The 26,252-nt window shown below is 37.1% G+C and overlaps 1 protein-coding gene across 1 annotated transcript in view; it reads left to right on the forward strand.

Moving 5' to 3' along the window:
- The window catches only part of SLC49A4 (solute carrier family 49 member 4), an 89,732-nt gene that overhangs the window by 56,232 nt on the left and 7,248 nt on the right, over positions 1–26,252 (forward strand). Inside the window, exons 6-7 of the mRNA XM_079155316.1 lie at positions 3,944–4,011; positions 7,170–7,297. Of these exons, the coding sequence (XP_079011442.1) occupies positions 3,944–4,011; positions 7,170–7,297 (196 nt within the window). The remainder of the gene's footprint in view (positions 1–3,943; positions 4,012–7,169; positions 7,298–26,252) is intronic.

The following is a 26,252-nucleotide window of genomic DNA, read 5'->3' on the forward strand; positions in this document are numbered from 1 at the left end:
TCATTTAAGGCACGGCTTTGGTTCCTCAGAGTGATCTTTTTTCAGTGCCCCTTACTCTGCGGATCTGGTCCTTTGGATATATGGTCCTTCAGAGTGCCCAATTGAAGTCTGGTGTTGTTACAAGACCGCCTCACCTCTACCAGGTCCCAAATTTATATATTTTTTTCTTTTTTAAGTCAATGAGGCTATTAATAACTTTTCACTCCCTTAACCATGTTTTCTGAAATTAGGGACACACCTAAATGGAAATTGTCAACAAATACCAGGTATATTTTTCTGGCTTTCTTTCCTATCCTAGATCGTGGTTCCATAATTCTGGATTACTATGTGGTAGATTTTCTAGTTCTCGGCCAGAATTCTAATTCAAATCACTACTCTACCTATGTTAGTCCATCCAGACTGCTAAAACAAAATGCCTTAGACTGGTATTTTATAATAATACAAAATTATTTCTCCCTGATCTGGAAGCTTAGAAGTCCAAACTCAAGGCACCAGCAAATTTGGTGTATGGAGAGAGCTGCTCTCTGCTTTGAGCTGGAGCCTTCTTGCTATGTTCTCACATGGCATAAGGGACAAGGCAGTACCTTTGACCACTTTTATATAAGGGCACTAATCCCATCCATGAGGGAAGAGCTCTCAGGACTTGATCATTTCCTGAAGCCCTCCTCTTAATATTATGAAATTGATGACATTGGGGATTAAGTTCTAACACATGAATTTTAAAGGACACCAACATGCAGAACGTAGTTGTATGTTTACCATAGAAGAACACCTTCCCTTAGCTTTCTGGCCTATTTTTCTGGATGGCAAGAATTCCACATGTGCTCACCTCCAATGAGCAAAAGTATAATACCTGTTTAAATGGTGCTGATTTTGCATATCTATGCTTTGTATCGTAAACCCTAGGAAGCCCTTTCAAGAATCTTTCTGTATACAAACACTGCCAGATATAGAGAACATGAATTAAAGGTATTAAGGTGAAATTTAAAATTAAATTAAACCAAGAAAATTAAAACAAAGTTTTAATTATTGGATAGAATTTTACTAACTAGAAGTGAGTATCATGAACAAAGGAGGCAAAAAAGCACAAACTGGTCTCAAAGGCCAAGCATCAGTACCACCAGCTGCTCAGAGGTCCTTAGCCAGGCCCAAAACCCCATTCACCGAGGGGCCAAGTGGAAGTGTCTGTGGAGACCTAATAGCATTAAGCAAGCCTTGGACAGTGGTATTAAATGCCCTGCCCTGACAGGGGTAGTCCTGCAGAACAAAGAGTTCTCCTGCCCCAAATGCAGTGGTATAAAAACCTTGTAGTAATATGAGCTTCAGGATATCATCTTTCTTCAGAACATTTTTTGTTTGCTTCTGGGGGCAAACACTGGTATATCAAAAAACTTGTGTAAAGCTCTTGTATTTCTTAGACTAAGCTGCTGTGAGAAGTAGACTCCCCAAATTCTGACACTTCAGAAGAAGTTTATTTCTCATTCACATAAAATCTAGGACAGTGTGCATAATGATCTAGGACAGTTGGCCAGAGTTGGGACAGTTATTTTCCTAGTGCTGATTTAGAGACCTAGATAGTGCTTCTGTCCCCCAGGACCTTGTCATTATATGCATGTGTGCATCTGGATGACCACATCCAAACTGCAGTGGTGGAAAGGGAAAAAAAGCATGGAGGAAACACAGAGCTGTATTCAGGTTCTAACCTGGAGGTGACATACCTCACTTCTGCTCCCTTCCATCAATGAGAACTTAGTCACATGGTCGCATGTACCAGAGAGAAGCAAGCACATGTAATCTATTAAGTACCTAGGTAGAAGATAACATTTGATAGACAACTGGCAAACCCTGACACAAGCATATGATTCAAAGTAATAAAAGATAAAAATTAGTTTGGACAACTCTCAAGTGCCAGGTCAAGTTTGCACTTTGCCCTACAACCACAAGGACAGCTGGGATAACTATCCTGGTGATAGTGAGCAAAATAAATTGTGAAGACCATTGCAGAAGTTTTTATAGGAATCTGGAAATAAGAAACAAGATAATAAGCAAGTGTGCTGGTCCTGGGAATGGAAAAGAGAAGAAAAAAATGTAACAATGTTAAGAAACACAAGCAGCAACTAACATGTATCAAACACTTTACATTTATTAACTGATTTGACTCTCTTAGAAAACTATACATTTATTATCCCTGTTCTACCAGTGTGGAAATTGAGGCTGAGAGTATGTATTGGTGCAAAAGGCAAGTCATAATAGGAGTTATAGCTACATTTTATTCAAAAGAATTAAAGTCAGCACATTATAGCAATACATACTTGTGTTTTTAGCAATGCATTTGGCAGTAGCTAAGGTATGGAACCAGACTAGTTGTCTGTCAGTAGACAAATGTATAAAGAAAATGTGATATATATACACAATGGAGTTTTACTCAGCTATAAAGAATGAAATTGTATAATTTACAAGAAAATGGATGGAACTTGAGGGCATTATGTTAAACAAAATCAGTCAGATTTAGAAAGTCAAGACTCATGTTTTCTTTCACATGTGGAAGTTAGAAAGGAAAACAACAGGATAGAGGATCTCGTGAAATTATAAGGGAGAGATGAGTAGAGTAGAGGAGAGTGTTCTGGTCAGCTTTTGCATCACTCTGACCAACATACATGACAAGAGAAATGAAGAGGAGGAAAAAGTTTACTTTGGCTCACAGTTTCAGAGGTTCAATCCATGTTAGGGTGACTCTGGCTCTAGGCCCACAGTGAGGCAGAACATCGTGGTGGAAGGGCGTAAAGGAAGAAAGCAGCTCAGGGCATGGCAACCAAGAAGCAGAGAGAGCTCCACTCACCAGAGACAAAATATAAACCCCAGAGTCACACTCCCAGTGACCTACTTCATCCAACAGTTAATCCATCAGTGGTTTATAATCCACTGATTAGGTTATATCTTTTATAATCTAATCATTTCACCCCTGAAAATTCTTGCACTGCCTCACACATGAGCTTTTTGGGGACACCTCATATCTAAACCATATAATGGTGATGTGTAAGGGGAGGGAGAGAAGGGAGGAGAAGGAGAGATGCTAGGAAATGAAATTATGTTATGTGCATATATCCCACTAATATGTATAATTGTAATGTACCAATTTAAATTAAGTTTAAAAAAGAGTTAAAGTACATGAGTGATGAGGAAATATAGGCAGGATTTATAGATTTCCCTGAGAGAGTGTGGCATGAAGGTAGAAAGAACATGAGATAAGTAGGGAAGCATCATTGGGTAATAACCACAGCCAACGTTTATTGAGCACTTCCTGTGTGTTGGCCACTGATCTTAGTCCTATATACACATTATCTCATTGCATTCATTTAATAAGTAAGAAGACATAATTTGCCCAGGATGACAAAGCTAGTAAATGGCAGGGATGGAAGTGTTTAGTCAAGAGAATATGCTATACATTTGAAACCCAACTCATCTTCTCTTTTTCTATCCATTCTCTTGCTCATCCACACATTTCTCCCTCCCTCCCTCCTTCTCTCATCTCTCAATACATTTTTAGATGTTGCCGGGCATTTTAGCCCCCAATTATTTCCTAGTAGTTTCATGTATGATGATTATATTTAAACTTTTTGAACCAAATGATCATTTCTGTACTTTTCCCATTGTCTTAAGAATTCCTAGTACAATGTAGAACATAATGAAAAATACATTTAATAACAATGTGATTATTTGATTGATTTAAATATTCCATTAAAAATTAATCAAGGACATATACATAAGTTAGTGTTAAATCAGCTTCAGGAAGATCCTTTCGTTTTATCCATTTTCTTAAATGATATTTCCCAGATCTGTTGTCAGTGACTGTTAACACATTGTTCATAAAGGATTTCTTTTTCATTTTCTAAATTGCAACATGACAGTCTTGCCTTAAATATGTCTCCTGCTTTGTTAACAGGTAGATGCTGGCTGGATTGGATTTTGGTCCATAGTTGGAGGCTGTGTTGTTGGTATAGCTATGGCAAGGTAAGAATATTTTGTATCAAATATGAGTGGACAGAAGAGGGGGGAAAGCCCAAAGAGAAATAGGCTCTTCTAAAGAAACATTAAAATTCAGGAGAAAGTAGAACAGGCAAAAGTCAGAAAGTCACATGCAGTGAATAGAATTTACTGCTACAGGAATCCTTCTCAGAAGTAGTCCTTCCTAAAATGTTTTTTGTGGACCAAAAATGTATTTCCAGTGTAATTAAGCTGTTTCTCTCCATGTTGTTCGAGAACAACATCTCCAAATGGAACCCAAAGAAAGGTAAATCAACAGTTAACAAGAATAAGAAAGAGTTGAATCATTTTTAAGAGCATCTCTAGAACTTTGCATGAGAAGGCAGTCTGCCAGTAGCAGATATGTGTTTCTGGTGTTTTGGGTAGGTCTGTCCCTAAGGTTATCCCATTTTGATGAAAAATGTTCATAAAGGTTTCCAGTTTCATCAAACTCCTTTTGATCTTGAACTATTATGACTACACATTTTTAGAATGAATCAGAAGAAGGAAAAGTGTCTGTCTCATTTATTCTAAAAAAAGAAAAGAAAAGAATGGAAGTGTCATTCTTAGATTACTACCTATAAAATTACTCGTGGTGTTTCAAAGAGAGTATTCCTTCAACTCCCAAGTCATTTACAAATTAGATAATCAACTTTGTCAGGAAGAGGAGAATCTAATTATATATTTGAGGTGATCAAATAAGATGTGTAAATCACCTCAGTATCTAAATACTTAAACATAATTGACACAGGTAATATATCTTACAGTTTGCATAGTGTTTCTGGGATAATGAAAGAATAAATCGAGGGGCTGGGGTTGTGGCTTAGTGGTAGAGCACTTGCCTAGCATGTGTGAGGCACTGAGTTTGATTCTCAGCACTGCATATAAGTAAATGAATAAAATAAAGGTCCATCAACAACTAAAAATTAAAAATAAAAAAGAATAAATTGATACCGTAACTTCTAAATCTCTTTGTTTGAGGTTTTTATAAGTTAGGAAATTATAAGAATAAAATCTAAAAGCTAAAGAAACAGGATAGAAAACATTTTTGTAGGAAATCACTTCACTGGTAATAAAAACACTGACTCAGCACATTTTGACAAGAATCATACCTAATTTTTCTAATTAAATCTACAAGTCTATTATAGTGTATCATCTTTGATCAAATCCTATTCTGAGCACCAAATAGGTCAAAGAGGAAATAAGAAGTGGCATCTCACATTCTTCTCTTTATTTTCTTTCTATAATCCTTTAATTTTTAACTACAGATACTCATTTAGAAGGTTAAATTGTAATGATGACACTCTGCTTTTTAATTTGTTGAATTGAAAGTTCTAAAAAGTACTTCTCTTATTCTAGGATCAGAAATCAAATTTTAGTTATTTATAAGGCCTAAAATCAACTTTTGAAATTATTTTCTGAACACCATTTTTCAAGGATTCCCTAGAATGAAATTTCCTTACAGACATGAGTGCTTTGAGTAATTTTTCATGCTTACATTGCTAAAGACCATTATTAAAGGTGCTATTTGGTCCTAATATTCTTTGGTGGTGTCAGCCATTTGAAAGGACAATGACCTCAAAAACAACAGACCACCAGGATCATTTTATTCTTGTATGATCAAGTTCTGTGAAACTTTTTTGCAGTTCAACTGTGATTTGTATCTGAAAGCTGTTTTAGTCTCTCATACCTTGTCACCTGCCTATCTGATGAGTTTATATAGCATCCAAAATGTAAATCTGAAAAGTGTTCAGGCAGCTTGGAATTAAGACCAGTGTTTTGCATTTTTTGAGGTTCATTTCTATCAAGCTGTGGAACCTTTTTCAGAGTACACAGAATTTTCTGCTTGTGAATTGTCATAGAAAATGAACTTGTCACTGAGCAAAAAGCACATCCATTTTTTCTACCAAAAGATGGCATCAGCTCTCACAGGAAATCATCTTAGTTTTTACTAACAAACATGATTAACCATATCATGTCAAATAAGTATAAAACAAAGGATAATACAGAAAGTGTTACATAGGACACATAATTACAATAGTGATTATAATCTGTTTTTAAAATTTCAAAATGAAGATAACATGGGAAATGTCATTTTGGGGACAGGATCAACTTTTCTATCATAGAAGTGATTCTGAAGGATGAAGTAAATGATGTAGAGACACAGCCAAAGGATTGCACTTTAAACATTTAACAGTCTGCACGTGAGGAAAAGCAATTGGCAAATGGGAAAAAGTTTTGGCATGCCTTTCAGTTTCACATTGATTCTGGGAAAAGGTAGTGATTTGAGAACTTAAAATGCTATGGAAGTTCCAAACTCCATAGAATAGTATTTAGTGTTCCCAGATGCTGTATTCTTGCTTTTAGGAAGCTTACAGTCTAGTAGGGAAGACAAAATAAATTTTAAAAATGCAAAAATAAAACAATTTCCAAAAGAAAAAAAAAATACTATGGAGAAATAAAGTGAAATGTGGATCCATGATGGGGAGGACTCATGAGCCTGAAGAGCCATGTTGAACTGAGACCTGAATGAACTGAAGGATGAGCAGGAGAGCCATCTGAGGGTCTGGGAGTACCAACATTCCGGGCAGATGGGATAAGTACAAAATGTATCCATTACTGTGGGAAGCAACCTTAGCATGTATGAGAAACAGAAGCACAGCCACCCAACAGGAGCATAGCAAGGGAAGGGGGAACAGACAGGATCAGGTCACATGGGACCTCAAAGGCTCTGGTGTAAGCACTTGTATTTTTTCTCTGAGCCTGAATTTTGGGAGAGCCGTCTTTGCAAGTTTATGTCAACAAAATAGCCTATTTTCTCAAACTGGGATAATGTGTGTTCATTGTAGAATGCTTTAAAAGTATAGAATATATAAAGAAAACTAAACTGATATTTAAAAACTCAAAATCCATCCTATGAGTTATAGATCCAAACAGAGATGACATTTTGTTTTGTAAGAGAAAAAACATATTACAAAGTAACATCATACATACAAGAAAATGTGTCAATTAAAAAATAAAATAAAAATATAGCTAGTTTTAAAATAAAGCATGGAAAATTCTCTATTGTTTAATGAAAGCATGTTACTAATTTAAATAACACTTAAGAGTTCAGATAGAATTAATAGAACAGTGTTTCTTTTCAGGTTTGCAGATTTTATCCGGGGTATGCTGAAGCTAATTCTTCTCCTCCTATTTTCTGGGGCTACACTGTCATCCACATGGTTCACCCTGACCTGTTTGAATAGTATCACACATCTGCCTTTGACCACGGGTGAGCACAAGCTGTTTTTGAACTTTGAATAAGTATTTTTAGTTCATGGAAGTAAACATTCTCTGATAGTAGGACTTTTTCTTGCTTTCCATTTGTTAAATACACAAAACGGTTTCCCTTGTCCAATCATCATGCCATCCTCCATCTAAAAAGAGCCCAAGAAATAATAAAAAATACTTTAATCAGTATTTTGCATATGGAAAAGAAGGATATTCTTGGGCTAAAACTCATAATATGGAAAAACTGATTTTTAAAAAATTCATATTAGAGCGTGATACAGAGATTTTTATAATTTTAATAATAAAAATAAGGGCAGAAAGGTAAGATATTTACTGTATACCAGTAAAATTCTTTGAACAATACCTATAACTTTATTTTATTTTTGCCTTTCTTTATTAATACAAAAGCAAAACTTACTGGAAATACCTGTTGAAAATATGTTATAACCAATTTTCTTAGCTCATCTAATTTATCTGAAACATTTATAGTTGTTGTTCTTTATTATTAATATGAAGCCAGGCTCTGTTTATATAACTGTTCTAAGTTACATAAATTTAGTGACTTAACATGACTTTATATTCTTATAGCTCTGTGGTTTAGAAGGAGATTCACCATAGGTTTTCCTGGGCTAAAATCAAAGTGTGGGACCAGGCATGGTGGTGCATGCCTGTAATCCCAGTGACTTGGAAGGCTGAGGCAGGAGGATCCAGAGTTCAAAGCCAGCCTCAGCAAAAGTGAGGCACTAAGCCAACTCAGTAAGACCCTGCCTCTAAATAAAATACAAAATAGGGCTGGGGATGTGGTTCAGTGATTGAGTGCCCTGAGTCCAATCCCTGGTACCCAACCCCCCAAAAAAAAAAAAATCAAAGTGTGGGTGGACTTAAGGGAAGAACCTATTTACCTGTTTTCTCACCTTTTCTAGCTTCTAGAGGTAAACCCCTTATTTCTGATTTGTGGTCTGTCCTCCATCATCAAACAGCAGCAGAAGGCCAAGTCCTCTCACACTGCTTCCCTACCCTTCTCCCATACTCTTTCTCAGTCTCCTTTTCTCTTCTCTTTTGCCTTCCTTTCTTGGCTTCTTATTCCACTTTTAAGGAATCAATGGTGATTGATTAAACTGGGCCCTCTCCAATAATCCAGGATAATCTCCCAATTTTAAACTCAGCTGATTAGCAACCTTAATTTCACCTCAGCCTTAATTAAGCGCCTTTGCTTAAGACAGCTTATTCACAAATTCCAGAGATGAAGCTGTGAATATTTTCGTGGGAGTGGGTCATTATTCTGCCAATCCAGGATTTTTTTTAATTACTATTACAGATTATTTATAAATCCAGGGGGCTCTGTTATTGTTTTTTCCTTTCTTCTAACAAATGACTTCTTTTTTTAAAAAAAAATTTTTTAGATATTGATAGACCTTTATTTCATTCATTTATTTATATGTGGTGCTAAGAATCGAACCCAGTGCCTCACACATGCTAGGCAAGTGCTCTACAACTGAGCCACAATCTAGCCCCAACAAATGACTTCTTAAGTATTTTTAATATCATTCGCAGGTAATATTCATTCACCTTTTGGATTAAGTATTTAATTAAAGGGTTTTGTTATAAAGTAGATTATATGATTAATGGTCATAACAAGCATTCATATGAGTAGGAGCAATAGGAATCTGAAGGTAGAGCTCCATCAGGACCCAGTGGCATGTGCATTCCTTGGGAATCCATGAGAAAGGAGGATTTCTTTTTTCTCCTATAACTAATGAATATGTATCCCAGTTTGGATCTCTGCACTAAAAACAGAACCAAGAGTTTATACATCAGAAACATTGAATCTTTCAAAGACGGCCATTTTTTGAGGGGTTCCTACCATTTTTACAAAGTTAAATAGGGCAATGGAACCAGGTTATCCTAGACCCGCAACGGCCAAACTACACCAAACCAGCTGCCCTGAGTACTGCACAAAGTCACTGGAACCTCTGCTCTAAGGAAGTTTCCAGTGTCAGCAGTAGACTGTGCTGCATTCTTTTTGATATCATCATGTTTTTTGCAGAGTTAGTTTTTGACAGTTGCTATGATAAAAAGCACAAAATCAGTGTGAAACAGGAAATGAGGGTGGTGGTATTCAATCCAGTTCCAAATTTGAGAAGTTGTGCAATGCTCATCAGATGCACACATCCCATTAGAAAGTAACTGTGGTCATTTAAGAATGTTGGGGCTGTGGTTGTAACTCAGTGGTAGAGGGCTTGCCTAGCATGTTTGAGGCACTGGGCTTGATCCTCAGCATCACATAAAAATAAGTAAAATAAAGGTATAAAAAATATAATAATATAAGAAAACACACTAAAAATTTAAGAATGAAATAAAACTATTTCTCTTAGTTTATGGGTATAACTTTTCAAATGGCTAGTTAATTGTTAGGACACATGTATTTATTAAATTATTGGGGCCTAACTGTATAATTATAACAGAATTGTTAGCTACTTCCTTTGGACTTGGCACACCTTGAAAAAACTACTAAGAATGCTAAAAATGAAGGAGGTTTAGAATCCTCTGTTTATCCTAGCCTGTCTGCAGTCCTCTCTTCAGTGTACACGTTGCTTTGCTGGGGAAATAATAATGAGATACACTGTGCATTATTTCTATGCCAATGTGCCTGCGCTGGGGTTTTGAGCAGTTTAGCAAGTATTCTGGGCCAGAAAATTTTTAAACTTTTTGCCAGTATAATTTCCAATTTTAGCAGTTGAACGACATTCTGGTAGAACAGTTTTAGTTTAGAACTCTTCTTATCCATGACATTACATTTAGATTTTCTCATGGTACTATATGTCAGGAAAGCATCTGTGAGATTTTATAAGAACATGATTATGAGTACACGATGAATAGATTTATTTCTTTTTAATTAAGTGTAGAATATTCAGTATAAGATTATTCATTAAAATTTAAGTATTTTCAATTTAACATGACAGAATTAGTGATTCTGTCTCTGAGTGGAGGTGTTAGGAATAAATTTAATTTCCTACCTTCATGTTTATTTGGGTTTGTGTAGTTTCTTTTACTGTCACCAGGAAATGTATATTTGAAAACTCTATGTCTTTTAAGTCTTGAAAGAACATTGGTGTGATTGGCCCTGGTCAAAACCATGTTTTCCCAACCTGTTTTTGAAAATAATTAGTTGAACAGAAAGGGAAGCAGAATTCTAAATTAAATCAAGGCCATAATTGAAAGGTTGAGTTTGATTTGACCATCTTAACTTTCATGAGATTTATAAATTTTCCTGCCATTTTCAATTGCAAGTCAATTTTTGAATGCCATTTAGATATTTCTGAAAGATACATTTTTTTTTTTTTTTTTTGGCAATTTCCAACCAGTTGATCTTTTTTTTTTTTTTTTTTTTATTGTAAACAAATGGGATACATGTTGTTTCTCTGTTTGTACATGGCGTAAAGGCATACCATTTGTGTAATCATAAATTTACATAGAGCAATGTTGTTTGATTCATTCTGTTATTTTTTCCCTTCCCCCCACCCCTCCCACCCCTCTTTACCCTCTATACAGTAGTTCCTTCCTCCATACTTGCCCCCCTCCCTAACCCTAACTCTAACCCTTCCCTCCCCCCCATTATGTGTCATCCTCCACTTATTAGCGATATCATTCGTCCTTTGGCTTTTTGAGATTGGCTTATCTCACTTAGCATGATATCTCCAATTTCATCCATTTGCCTGCAAATGTCATAATTTTATCATTCTTTATGGCTGAGTAATATTCCATAGTATATATATACCACAGTTTCTTTATCCACTCATCAATTGAAGGGCATCTAGGTTGGTTCCACAGTCTGGCTATTGTGAATTGAGCAGCTATGAACATTGATGTGGCTGTATTTCTGTAGTATGCAGATTTTAAGTCCTTTGGGTATAGGCCAAGGAGTGGGATAGCTGGGTCAAATGGTGGTTCCATTCCAAGTTTTCTAAGGAATCTCCACACTGCTTTCCATAGTGGCTGCACTAATTTGCAGCCCCACCAGCAGTGTATGAGTGTACCTTTCTCCCCACATCCTCGCCAACACCTGTTATTGCTCGTATTCTTGATAATCGCCATTCTAATTGGGGTGAGATGGAATCTTAGGGTGGTTTTGATTTGCATTTCTCTTATTACTAGAGATGTGGAACATTTTTCCATATGTTTGTTGATTGCTTGTAGATCTTCTTCTGTGAAGTGTCTATTCATTTCCTTAGCCCATTTGTTGACTGGACTATTTGAATTCTTGGAGTAGAGTTTTTTGAGTTCTTTATAGATTCTGGAGATTAGTGCTCTATCTGAAGTATGATTGGCAAAGATATTCTCCCACTCTGTAGGCTCTTTCTTCGCATTGCTGATAGTTTCCTTTGCTGAGAGAAAGCTTTTTAGTTTGAATCTATCCCAGTGGTTGATTCTAGCTTTTATTTCTTGTGCTATGGGAGTCCTGTTAAGGAAATCTGGTCCTAGACCAACAAGGTGAAGATTTGGACCTACTTTTTCTTCTATGATCTGCAGGGTCTCTGGTCTGATTCCGAGGTCCTTAATCCATTTTGAGTTTAGTTTCGTGCATGGTGAGAGATATGGGTTTAGTTTCATTCTGTTGCATATGGATTTCCAATTCTCCCAGCACCATTTGTTGAAGAGGCTATCTTTTCTCCATTGCATATTTTTGGCCCCTTTGTCTAGTATGAGAAAATTGTATTTATTTGGGTTTGTGTCCGTGTCCTCTATTCTGTACCATTGATCTACCTTTCTATTTTGGTACCAATACCATGCCGTTTTTGTTACTATTGCTTTGTAGTAGAGTTGAAGATCTGGTATTGCAATACCCCCTGTTTCACTCTTCCTGCTAAGGATTGCTTTAGCTATTCTGGGTTTCTTATTCTTCCAGATGAATTTCATAATTGCTTGCTCTATTTCTGTAAGGTACACAATTGGGATTTTAATTGGAATTGCATTGAATTTGTATAGCACTTTAGGTAGTATGGCCATTTTGACAATATTAATTCTTCCTATCCAAGAACATGGAAGATCTTTCCATCTTCTAAGGTGTTCTTTAATTTCTTTCTTTAGTGTTGTATAGTTCTCATTGTAGAGGTCTTTCACCTCTTTTGTGAGATTGATTCCCAAGTATTTTATTTTTTTCGAGGCTATTGTGAATGGGGTAGTTTTCCTAATTTCTCTTTCTGAAGATTCATCACTTATGTATAAAAATGCGTTGGATTTATGGGCATTGATCTTGTAACCTGCTACTTTACTGAAATCACTTATGAGTTCTAAGAGTTTTCTGGTGGAATTTCCAGGTTCCTCTAAATATATAATCATGTCATCAGCGAACAGGGATAGTTTGAGTTCTTCTTTTCCAATTCGTATCCCTTTAATTTCTTTGGTTTGTCTAATTGCTCTGGCCAGAGTCTCAAGAACGATGTTGAATAGAAGTGGTGAAAGAGGGCATCCCTGCCTTGTTCCAGTTTTTAGGGGGAATGCTTTCAGTTTTTCACCATTTAGAATGATATTAGCCATGGGCTTAGCATAAATGGCCTTTACAATGTTAAGGAATGTTCCCACTATCCCTATTTTTTCTAGTGTTTTGAGCATGAAGGGGTGCTGTATTTTATCAAATGCTTTTTCTGCATCTATTGAAATAATCATGTGATTCTTGACTTTAAGTCTATTAATATGGTGAATTACGTTTATTGATTTCCTGATGTTGAACCAACCTTGCATCCCTGGGATGAAACCCACTTGATCATGGTGCACTGTCTTTTTAATATGTTTTTGTATGCGATTTGCTAAAATTTTGTTGAGAATTTTTGCGTCGATGTTCATTAAGGATATTGGTCTGAAATTTTCTTTCCTTGATGAGTCTCTGTCTGGTTTAGGTATCAGTGTGATATTGGCTTCATAGAATGAGTTTGGGAGGGTTCCCTCCTCTTCTATTTTATGGAATACTTTGAGAAGTATTGGAATGAGCTCTTCCTTAAAGGTTTTGTAGAACTCGGCTGAGAACCCATCTGGTCCCGGACTTTTCTTTGTTGGTAGGCTTTTGATGACTTCTTCTATTTCAGTACTTGAAATTGGTCTATTTAAATTGTTTATGTCCTCCTCATTCAGTTTAGGCAATTCATATGTCTCTAGAAACCTGTTGATGTCTTCGAAATTTTCTATTTTGTTGGAGTACAGATTTTCAAAATAGCTTCTAATTATGTTTTGTATTTCCATCCTGTCTGTTGTGATATTTCCTTGTTCATTCCGAATTTTAGTGATTTGGGTTTTCTCTCGTCTTCTCTTTGTTAGTGTGGCTAAAGGTTTATCAATTTTGTTTATTTTTTCGAAGAACCAACTATTTATTTTGTCAATTTTTTGTATTGTTTCTTTTGTTTCAATTTCATTGATTTCAGCTCTGAGTTTTAACTATTTCCTGTCTTCTACTACTTTTGGTGCTGTTCTGTTCTTCTTTTTCTAAGGCTTTGAGCTGTAGTGTTAGGTTGTTTATTTGTTGAGTTTTACTTCTTTTATTAAATGCGCTCCATGAAATAAATTTCCCTCTAAGTACTGCTTTCATAGTGTCCCAGAGGTTTTGATATGATGTTTCTTTGTTCTCATTTACCTCTAAGAATTTTTTAATTTCCTTCCTAATATCTTCTGTTATCTATTCATCATATAATAGCATATTGTTTAATCTCCAGATGTTGGAATAGTTTCTGTGTTTTACTCTTTCATTTATTTCTAACTTCAATCCATTATGATCTGATAGAATACATGCTAGTGTCTCTATCTTCTTGTATTTGCTAACATTAGCTTTGTGGCATAATATATGGTCTATTTTAGAGAAGGATCCATGTGCTGCTGAGAAGAAAGTGTATTCACTCTTGGTTGGATGGAATATTCTATAAATGTCCGTTAAGTCTAACTTATTGATTGTGTTGTTGAGATCTATGGTTTCTTTGTTCAATTTTTGTCTGGAAGATCTGTCCAGTGGTGAGAGCGGCGTGTTAAAATCACCTAGTATTATTGTGTTGTGGTCTATTTGGTTTCTGAAATTGAGAAGGATTTGTTTGACGTACATAGATGAGCCACTGTTTGGGGCATAGATGTTTATGATTGTTATATCTTGCTGATTTATGCTTCCCTTAAGCAGTATGAAATGACCTTCTTTATCCCTTCTGACTAACTTTGGCTTGAAGTCCACATTATCGGAAATGAGGATGGATACTCCAGCTTTTTTGCTGAGTCCATGTGCATGGTATGTTTTTCCCCATCCTTTCACCTTTAATCTATGGGTATCTTTTTCTATGAGGTGAGTCTCTTGCAGGCAACATATTGTTGGATCTTTCTTTTTAATCCAGTCTGCCAGTCTATGTCTTTTGATTGATGAATTCAGGCCATTAACATTCAGGGTTATTATAGAGAAATGATTTGGTTTCCCGGTCATTTGGTTCATTTTTAAAATTTTGTTTATTTATTTGTTTGACACAACTTGTTTCCTCCTTTATTTGACAATTCCTTTAGGATAATTCCTCCCTTTGCTGATTTGCTTCTTTGTTTTTCATCTCTTCCTCATGGAATATTTTGTTGAGAATGTTCTGTAATGCTGGCTTTCTTTTTGTAAATTCTTTTAGCTTTTGTTTATCATGAAAGGATTTTATTTCATCGTCAAATTTGAAGGTAAGTTTTGCTGGGTATAAGATTCTTGGTTGGCATCCATTTTCTTTCAGGGCTTGAAAAATGTTGTTCCAGGACCTTCTAGCTTTTAGGGTCTGGATTGAAAAATCTGCTGATATGCGTATTGGTTTCCCCCTGAATGTAATTTGGTTCTTTTCTCTCACAGCCTTTAAAATTCTGTCTTTATTTTGTATGTTAGGTATTTTCATTATAATGTGCCTTGGTGTGGGTCTGTTGTAATTTTGTGTATTTGGAGTCCTGTAAGCCTCTTGAACTTGATTTTCCATTTCATTCTTCAGATTTGGGAAATTTTCTGATATTATTTCATTGAATAGGTTGTTCATTCCTTTGGCTTGTTTCTCTAGGCCTTCCTCAATCCCAATAATTCTTAAATTTGGCCTTTTCATGATATCCCATAGTTCTTGTAGATTCTGTTCATGATTTCTTACCATCTTCTCTGTTTGTTCAACTTTGTTTTCAAGGTTAAATATTTTGTCTTCAATGTCTGAGGTTCTGTCTTCCAGGTGTTCTATCCTATTGGATATGCTTTCTATGGAGTTCTTAATTTGGTTTATTGTTTCCTTCATGTCAAGGATTTCTGTTTGGTTTTTTTTCAATATCTCTAACTCTTTATTGAAATGATCTTTTGCTTCCTGTATTTGCTCTTTTAACTGTCGATTGGTGCGATCATTCAATGCTTGCATTTGCTCTTTCAGCTCATCGTTTGCTTCTCTGATCATTTTAATTATGTACATTCTGAACTCCTTTTCTGTCATTTCTTCTGCCATGCTGTCATTGGGTTTTATTGATGTAACATCTAGATTTGTTTGCAGCATTTTCTTTCCTTGTTTTCTCATATTGTTCAGATATCAGTGGACCGCTGAGATATTGCAGATTTCCTCTGTTGATTTACAATGTCCTAGAAGATTTCTATATATATCCCCTCTTAGCCTTCAGTAGGCTGAAGTCTTGGAGGAAGTTGATAATGCGGTGCTCCACAAGGAAGCTGCCTCTCTAGGAGTGGTGGCCTTCAGGTGGAGTATATTCCCTGCTAGTGGGCAGAGGTGCCTCCACTTGTTGACCAATGGTCATCCAAAGGGGACCTAGGCTGTGGGCTGAGGCAAGGCCTGTTTGGGCCTGTGTCTCTGGTTTTACCGTCCTTGTGGGGAAACCTCACCAGGCAGGGAAGACTCACCCAATGGGGAGGTCTCGCTGGTCAGTTTCCTCCTAGAGGTTCCCCTCAATTTACAGCTACTGCCTGGGCTGGGCTGCCTTCCTCTGCAAAGTTTCCAGGGGCCCGGCCCTACCTCCTGGGCCTGGGAGCCTCACCCTTCGCAGATGAATCTCCTTAGGCTGCCCCTCCTCCGAGAATTTGCCCACAGGCCTGGAACCTTCGCTCCGCCCTAAGCCTGTCTCTGTGCAGCTCTTCCACCCAGAAGCCTCCTAGATCCTGGGACCCTGCTCTGCACCTAATCGCCTGGCTGCGTGGCCCCTCCTCTGAGCAGCCACCTGTGGCCCCGAACAATCGCTCTGAGTCCCAGAGACCCGCCACAGGCCTCTTCCTCCAGACAGCCGCCCAGTATGCCGGTGCGGTCACTAGGAGTCCAAGAAACTCACTTCGTGCCTCCACCTCCCACCAACCACCCGTAGCCCGGGGCAATCAATCACTCCGAGTCGAAGTGACCCTCCCCGTTCCTCCTCCTTCTTCAGATAACCCCCCGGGTGTTCAGGAGCAGTCCCTCTGAGTGGCTCTGAATCCACGTGACCCGCTGCACGGGTCCTCTGGGCACCGCCCTGAGCTCAGGTGCGGCCACTCAAGACCAAGCGTCCCACCACGCTTCTCCTCCAGGCAGCCCCCCTGTGTTCAGGAGCTGTCACTTTAAGACCAAACAACTCACCACTCGCCTTCTCCTCTGAGCAGCCGCCTGGAGCGCTAATGCAGTCACTGCGAGTCCAAAGGACCCGCCGCGCTCCTCCTCCTCCTTCTCCTACTCCTCCGGGCAGGCCCCTGGGTTCAGAAGTGGTCAGAGTCCAAACAGCTCGCCAAGCAGCCCCTTCTCTGGCAACCGCCTGTAGCTCCCATGTAGTCACCCGAATCCAAGCGGCAGCTCCTCTTCCTCCTCGTCCTCAGGGCAGGCCCCGGGGTTCAGAAGCGTCGTTCTGATGCCAAACAGCTCGCCGCGCGGCTTCTCCTCTGGCAACCGCCTGCAGCTCTGGTGCATTCTCTCCGAATCCAAGCGGCAGCTCCTCTTCCTCCTCGTCCTCAGGGCAGGCCCCGGGGTTCAGAAGCGTCGTTCTGATTCCAAACAGCTCGCCGCGCAGCTTCTCCTCTGGCAACCGCCTGCAGCTCTGGTGCAGTCTCTCCGAATCCAAGTGGCCACGCTCCTCTCCTCCTCCTCAGGGCAGGCCCCGGTGTCCTGAGTCCACACAGTTCTCCCCGCCACTCCTCCCCCGGGCAGCCGCCGGAGCCCCAGTGGCTGCTCCGAGTCCCAGCGCTGTGCCGAGCGGCCTCCTCTACGGCGCTCCAGCGGGGGGAGGGGCGTCTCGCCGGCAGTTCTACTTCACAAAGTTTCCTGCGTTCCGGGACCCCTGTCCCATCCGGGATGCCCCCCCAGGGGGTGAGAGTCACCCGGCTACTTTGAGTTGGTCCCAAGCGTCCCAATATCTCCTCTCTTGAATCCTGAGTCCTGGAGCAACACGAAATGCAGCCACCCTCTAGGCCGCCATCTTGAAAACCTCCTGAAAGATACATTTTTAACTCATGAACACACTGGGTTAAGAATTAGATTAGTTCATATTCCCTCTCTAAATTGTCATTGCCTTTTTCTTCTTCTTCTTTCCTGATAGCACTTAGTAGTTACTTGAGTTTATGTCTTATTCTCCCTCCCATTCTGAACATCTGGAGCCTCCACCCCAGTACCTAACAAAGACCCTAAGGAATGAATGAATGAATGAAGTGTGTGTTACCTGCATGTGAGCCCTAATAAACAGGACTTACTGCCAGTGGTGGTCAGCAACAGTGTCTCTTCATTATTTAACTATAGGAAGGCAAAAAGGGGCACATTTTTTAAAGGAACAATGGAGAATTTGAATAAATAAGTCACAGACACTCTTACTGCCCTTGTAAAAATTTGACCTAATTCCTTTTAAGTAAAAGAGGTTTCATGGAAGGAAACTTGCTGCAAAATCTAATTATAGACAAATTTAGATCTTTAGGTTGGTATTTAATGGCAAATTCATGGTTTTTTTACTGATCACTTTTACTTTAATCAGGAAAGTATCTAGTCTTTTTCCTCTTGCTTGTTATTTCTATTGTGGGTTTTTTTAAAATATTTTTTTAGTTGTCAATGAACATTTATTTATTTAATTAAATGTGGTGCTGAGAATTGAACCCAGTACCTCACACATGCTAGGCAAGTGCTGTCCCACTGAATACAGCCCCAGCCCCTCTATTGTGGGTTTTATGTATCAGAAGAATACACGTGATAAGTGTTTGAGATTCATTTATGTGCCACATAAGAATGTTTCATTCGAAAACAGACAATATGTCTGATAGTGTTCCCATAAGAGGATATGGCCTGGTGGTGTCTTAGTTGCCTTACTTTGTGTCAGTCACATTCTTATGTTCATACAACAAAATTGTCTAGGATTCATTTCTCAGAATATGTCCCCATTGTTAAGCAATGCATGACTGTACATGCACAATAACTGTTAACATAATAAATTAAAACTAATAAGTTGAATAAATTAGTTTTTTCAACCTGTGTTAAGTACTACTGCTATCTCATTAAAACCACCTATTGCAGTATTTCTGTAGTCCACCGATTTTTTAAAATTTGTTCTAATTAGTTATACATGACAGCAGAATGCATTTTGACACTTTGTACACAAACAGAACACAACTTCTTATTCCTCTGTATGTGATACACAGTCACATGGGTCATGCATTACATTATGTATATAGGGTAATAATGTCCATCCTGTTCCACCGTCCTCCCCACCCCCATACCCCTTCCCTCATGCCCCTCTGCCCAATCCAAAGTTCCTCCATTCTTCCCTACCCACCCCCCATTATGGATCCACATCCACTTATTAGAGAATCTACTGATCATAATATTATAATTGTTGCCATCTCTGCAGAATAAAGACTGGGTCAGTACATTCTCTCCAAAGGCATTCTGTGTTGATATATGTGCTTACTTACATACATCCTCTTAGAGGCTATCAACAGTATACCATTTTTACCTCCTTAAGGAAACTCAGTATTTAAAATTGCATTATTAATTAATTGAAGTACTTACAATAGGGCAAATAAATAACCTCATGACTAGATAATGTGTACTTCAAAATCTTGAAACTTATGCCCCTAAACAAAATTATGAAAACATAATTTTTCACCTTATCCAAGAATGAGATGTCTAGCCCTGTTAGCTACAACTCAAATAGTCATTTTTTACTATAGTTGAATGCTAGGAAAATGGCATTTTGAAAAATGTTAGCACTTTAGTGTTGAGTTTGCTAAAACAATATAATTTGACTGTTTGACAGAAGTTGACTTGGGAGAAATTATTCATCTAATTTCATCTGAAGTTACTAGAAGGCCACAATGCTGATCAGAAACAAATACAGAGTCGGGGCAAAGGAAGGCTGTCTAGCTAGACAGAATTCCCTAGGGAGCAATAGCTGGCCACAAGGTGACTTCAAGTGCTATTTAAAGAAAGGAAGCATACTCAGTTGTATCGAAAGGCATGTGACATGTATAGGCTAAAGAATAATCCTCTTATTATATTTTTGTATGTTTTACCTTAAATAAATAATAATTATGTCCCTTTTTAATAGCATGCAAAGAAAGAAAGATATACACATACCTAAAATAGGGTGAAAAAAGGAAAATTCAAAAAGAATAATGAATGCTTAAAGAAATGCATATAATTAAAGAAATTGAGGGGTAGAGGGTGAGAATATAGTTCAGTGATAGATCATTTGCCCAGCATGTGCAAGTCCTTGGGTTCAATCCCCAGCACTTCAAAACACACACACACACACACATACACATACACATGAATACAAATTAGAGACTTTAAGGAAAGATGGCTAAGCACCTTAACTACTCTTTTCAGCTTTTGAACTAAAGTAACAGTTACTCATACTCATAACTGACTGCTCAAGAAAGGAAAAGTAGAATATGGATTAAAAAAAGAGAATGGATTTGTGAAAATTCTTATATAAGCATCATGAACCACTCAAAGGAATTCAAGGAAGATCATGCAGTGTTTATCCATGGAGACTTTCAAGAAGAGAAATAAGCCTTTAGGCAGAAAATCCATGTTTCTTGCAGGTGAAGTTTTGTCCAGGTGATCAGTAAGCATTCCATGATTTAATAGTGCACTCTCTTCTTTAGAACCATAAATTCTTTGGGAGCTGGAAAGTTACTGATAAACCTGTACCAATGATATCTGATTTCACAACCAGTCTACACTCTGGGCCCATTCTTTCCAAGGATTATTAGTTACACTTCATTTCAGGGTAATTATTTTGCCTTTTAGTCATGAGGGACTCTAAATGTAACAATCTACCTTTATAGGACTAAAGTATTCTGACAAAGAGGCTAAACAAGGACACCTACAGATTAATAACACAGAAAGAAAATCATAGCCACTGATGAATATGGCACAGAATATGCCTCATCCTCTTGTGGAACCACAGTTGCACATACGGCATATTTTAATTAATGGTAGTTTATGAAGGCCACAGCAGTCACTTTTTAGGAAGAAAATATGACCCTGAGAAGATAAAAGGTCTAATCTAATAGTTCCCTGTTAACTTTCTTACTTGATCATGAAATAAAGTGCAATGAGTATGCTCAATATTGAAAGTTTATAAAGTGTGTTAATGTTATAAACCTTTTAGGGAAATTTCTTGATTCTAATCCTTAAGATAATACATAATAAAAATCTGTTGTGTTATTTTATAGTGCTTCTTAGTCCTTAATAAAATTGTAAATAAACCTATTATTCTCATCCACCTAGAAGCACCTGTAAGATTCTATTTTTTATATCCTAGTTAAGCTGTCCTTGCTACATGAATTTATATTTGTTACTGATCTGTTAACTCAACCTTACTCATCATCTGATATAATATATCATTCATTAATGAATCTCTTCTAACATCTCAGATGCATGTTCATCTGACTGCATCTTGAATATCTCTAACAAGGGAACACAGTACCTATCATGTAGTTTGGTCAGCCCTAGATCATAGAAAGTACATTGCCCCACCAGTGAGTTACAACTGATTTGGAGCAACCAGCTCCCAGAGGGGCAAGTCTTTTCCCTCCCTCTCCGTTGATGGCCCTCAAAACATTTGAAGACACCTGTTCAGTCTGGCCTTAGCCTTTCTTCTAAATACCCGCAGGTCAGTAGCCATTCTTCATTGGATGTGGATTCCACACCACTGACCAATATGGTTTCTTTCTCTAAACCTCCCCTAGTGTGTCAGACAGAATTCTTAAAACAGAGTTCCTTGGACTTCCTGCTTCACTCACACCTGAGGCTGGGAAGCTGTTGGTGTTCATTATTAAACATGGCTTTTTTCTTAACACTGTACACACAAGTGGCTTCTGAGCCAGAAGGTGTCTGTCGTATTCCTTTAGATTGGGGGTAATTTCAAGATAGATTGTGTCTGTTTACTGCTCTAGAGTAGCAGGTTACATGAAATAGGCATCTGACAAATAGTTTTGAAGAATGGCCCAAGCTAAGATTTTCCTCTTGCATACTTAAGCAATAACTTTCAACCCATTTTGCTTTCATCATAATTAAAATTCATCTTTTCGTTTGTAACCTTTTGATGCTCTCTCCTTTTGATTCCGTCATCCGTCTTATGTGCAATCATTTCCAGCTTTTATGTTGAATACCGATATGGGCAGCATACCACTTTGTAAATACTACTGAATAAAATAATACCAAGCCTTTGTATTCTTTTTTTCAATCTGATCCTGTGACTTTTAGAAAACATGCTAGAATCTGTAAGCCTTAATTGAATTATTATTAACACTGCTAATTTACATTGTATCTAAATAAGCTGTTTATTTTCAGAACTTTGGTCACTTAATTTACCTGCTTCAAAGAGTTGATAGGATGACCAAATAAATGTGAAGACGGTTTTGAAAATGTTAGAATAATTATATAAATCCAAGATGATCAAGTTGTTTTTGTTATTAATGGTGTCTTGAGAATCTCAGTAGCTGCTGAATGGAATGACTCTTACTGGGAATTTTGTGACTTGTTTTATAGCTGTCACCTAAGGTTTGAGTGTTTTAGGTTAATAAAAATAGATTCATACATACTTTTCTTTCCTTAAAATTTAATAATCTGGTTTGTCGTGGAAATGAGTATTTTCAGGGTTGTGGTCCAATTCATTTGCTTGAAATATATCCATTGCAATTAGATTTTGTGCTGCACAGGACTTTGTTTTTTGCAATCTAAATTGTGGACCCAGGAAATGTCATTAACTTCTTTGAAAAAAAATCTGCATCAGCACTTCAGCTGTGTTTTGTTCTGCTAAATTGCCTTGACTTTTTAATTGAAAGGCAGTTTATTTTAATTTTAGTATCAGTATTACAGAAAGTCATGGAAATATTTAAGGATCATATGGTTTGAACCCTCTCTGACGAGCAGGAAATTATCTTGTCTGCCTGACTTTCAACAGATGACATTCACCCACTGGATATATCAGACTTTAAACTGAAAATTCAAATGGAAGTCAAATTCAGACTTGTAACAATCAGCTTCTACTTTATGCATGTCCCAGAACATTGGGGAATACATTAAGTCAATCCTGACACTGCTGTCTTTCACCTATTCTGATCATGAAGATCAGAATTTAACCCTTTTCATTTAACCCTTTCCTTTGTAAATTATTTTGATTTTTTACATATGATTTCAGCATATCCATGCAGTGTTTTTTAAAACCCTCTTGGTCATCATAATAAAAGAAGCAAACACCAAGTTTGAGTCAGCTAAATGCAGCAGTACTGGGGTCTAACTCAGGGCTTTGCACATGCTAGGCAAGTGTTCTACCATTGAGTTAACATTCCCAGCTTGAGATTTTTTTCCCAGCCTGATTTTTTTTTTATTACTGACCTCAGAAGAGTTATATCATCCATTTATCATACATATAATTTGTCCCACATATAATAGCCCTTTTTTCCTGCATATTATAGGAATTCTAATAAGTGAAGTAGAAATATTCATCTCAAGGATTTTGTACCAGAGCTGGGAGATATGCTCCTAGGTGGACATCAGGTCTTTGTACTGTGAAAACCATCTGAGTTAAACAGCTTCAAAGACGAAGTGAAGTTGTATCAGCTTTCAAAGTATTAGTTTGCAATGAAATATCTCTGTTTTGTTAAATAGGTAAAATATGCATGTAGTAAAAAATTCAAGTAGTAGAAAAAGAGTGTAAGTAAAAGGTTTCTATTCTGTGGCCCACAACTTCCCATCTAGAGACAGTTCTGATGCCAATCTCTTCTGCCTTTTCCCAGAGAATGCCATACATTTACAAACAGATAATGGGTGCACGTCCTTTTTTTTTTTTTTTACATACAATGCAATTTTCAGCACCTTTTTCACTTACACATCTTAGATGTCCTTAATATTGGTATTTACAGAGTTACTTCATTTTTAATGGTTACACAATATACCTTTATTTGAATGGTTCATAAATGTTTAACCAAGCAGCTCCCTATTGACATTTAGCTTGTTTTTAATCTGTTCATGCTAAAAATAATATTTGTTGCGTGTTTTTTGTGTACCTATGCCTGCATAGCTATAGGATAAATTCCTACAATTCTAGAAGTAGAATTGCTAACTCAAAAAGTAAGCACATTTATTTTGTTTTGATAGTTGTTTCCAAATTACCCACCAAATGATGAACTATTTATAGTTTAATCAACAAAGTTTAAACACTGTAGAAATTTTTATCTTTCCAAGGACAGTTTTTTATGCCCCTTCTTCCAAGTCACTCCCAGAATTTAAATACCTAGAAAACCAGAATTCAGAGATTCTTAATGAACCTAAAGTGAGGGCCTAGGGAGCTGTGTGGTCTCGAGGGTTTTCAGACAAGGCCCCAGCTTCACCGGTCACTACCTTTCTCATGCATCCTAGGTCTGATTTTTTTTGGTACAAAGCTTGACAAAAATCAGTGAAATCAAATCTCTTTTTTCAAGTCCCTATGCTAGTAATCCCCTTTCAGGATGCTTCATCATTATATTTTCATTCTTTCACTTACCACATATAATTCTATTATATACAGATTATGATTATTTTTAATTATTACATTTTGATTTGCCTGATTACAATTACATGTAGGGTTCCTTCAGAGATAATGACAGAGCAAATTATTAAAACAGCTCATTTTTTTTCTGTAGTTTGTGAATCTGTACTCAGAAATAACACTTAATGGTCCCTAAGAGCTTGATTTTTCTTGTCATTTATTTCAGTATTTTGCTTGTTTTAAATTCATAGGCTCCCCCATATTTGGTCAATAATCCTCTCTGACCTGATTACCACTGACTGATCAATAAATTATTGTAAAGTGTTGGGAAACAGAGTACTCTATAAAAGCCACCAGTGATATTCCATCCCTACGTTTCCAAATGTACACTAATGAGTCATGTGTTAGTAGAGTACATTGATTTGTTCAATCTGTGTCTAGCAAATATATAGTGATCACAAGATGTTAGGTTGTACTTCGTTTTTTAAGAGTGTCTTCAAAATTATGTCGTGTTTTAAATGATATTTATATAACTATCCAATGCTTCCCATGTAATTCTGAATAATTTGGTTACTCTGTTACCCAGTAGTGTATTCTGTATTCACTAAATCATTTCTTTTGTTCTCTATTTTCATATCTATCTTTTATTCAAAGAAATAAAGGAAGTCAGAGTTACTATTTATTTATATTATTAGAATGTACTAAATATTTCATAACCTTATAAGGCCTATATATGTTATTGAAGAGGGATGTAGCAGCAAGGTTAAGTTAATTAAAGGATTCTGCTAGAAATCAGTGGGAACTATTTTTTTACCCCTTTGACACTGTCATGGACTATTAATGATTATAGTTAGTAATGGTAAGTTCTGGGGATTTGATATGCTCTATTAATCTATAAATAGTACTTAACAGATTTAATGGAGCTCCCTCACCTTCTGCGGTTTCTGTAAAGATATATTTTTCTGTCCAGGTACCATGGCAAATGCCTATAATACCAGCAACTCGGGAGGCTGAGGCAGGAGGATCTTGAGTTTAAAGCCCGCCTCAGGAACTTAGCAGAGCCCTTAAAAACTTAGCAAGACTAAGTCTCAAAATTTAAAAGGGGCTGGAGATGTGGTAAAGTGCCCCTGTGTTAAATCATCCCAGTACCCAAAAGAGAGAGAAGAGAGGGGGGGTGCTTTTCTTAATGAATGTTTTTGTTAAAAATGTTTTCCTAGGCTGTAGCTTAGTGGTAGAGCACCTGCCTGGCATATATGAGGCCCTGGGTTCGATCCTCAGCACCACATAAAAATAAATAAATAAAGTAAAGGTATTGTGTCCATCTACAACTAAAAAAATTTTTTATAAAAACATTATAGCCTTAAACTTAGAATAAATTCTACTCTGTTTTATCAGTTGGTGTGATTTTATTTGTTGGGATATGGGCATCAGTTTTAGTTTTCTGAATAGACTCAGTTTCCCTCATTGAGTCTGATTTCACCTTCAAATTAAATTAGTGAAAGTTTGTAGGTACACATTAGTAAGGAAGAAATTTTTTAGAATGAGGTGCACCTCCCTAAACATTTCTTTAAGAATAACATCCTTTATCAAAATATTTCATTGCCGAATCGTGTTAATGGACTTTGCGGGGCTGACCTGGGATCCTAATTGCTATAAATGTATATATCTCTGGGTGAAAGAGTTCCTTATTTAAAAGAAATTGTTGACACAAAACTTCTTCCAACATTGAGAACTAATCCTATTGTAAGCATTTCCGTAGGAATTGCATACTGAATGATGTTTATTTTTTGTACTTGAAAGCTATCATGAACTGGTCTCTTTAAATGCATAATTTTTAGTTATATTTACTTTTAGTCAGTTCTCTTTAAGATTGTAAAATGAGTAGATTTAGTGTGACAGAGAGGAGTCCTTTTAATTATTTTACAGTGGCATATTATTTTTGTGCTTTGGAATAATCCACCAGAAAGGTAAAGCAAATAAATTGGTAATAATTCAGCAACAAA

The sequence above is a fragment of the Sciurus vulgaris genome (assembly GCF_902686455.1).
Source record: "Sciurus vulgaris genome assembly, chromosome: 10".
Classification (NCBI taxonomy): domain Eukaryota; kingdom Metazoa; phylum Chordata; class Mammalia; order Rodentia; family Sciuridae; genus Sciurus; species Sciurus vulgaris.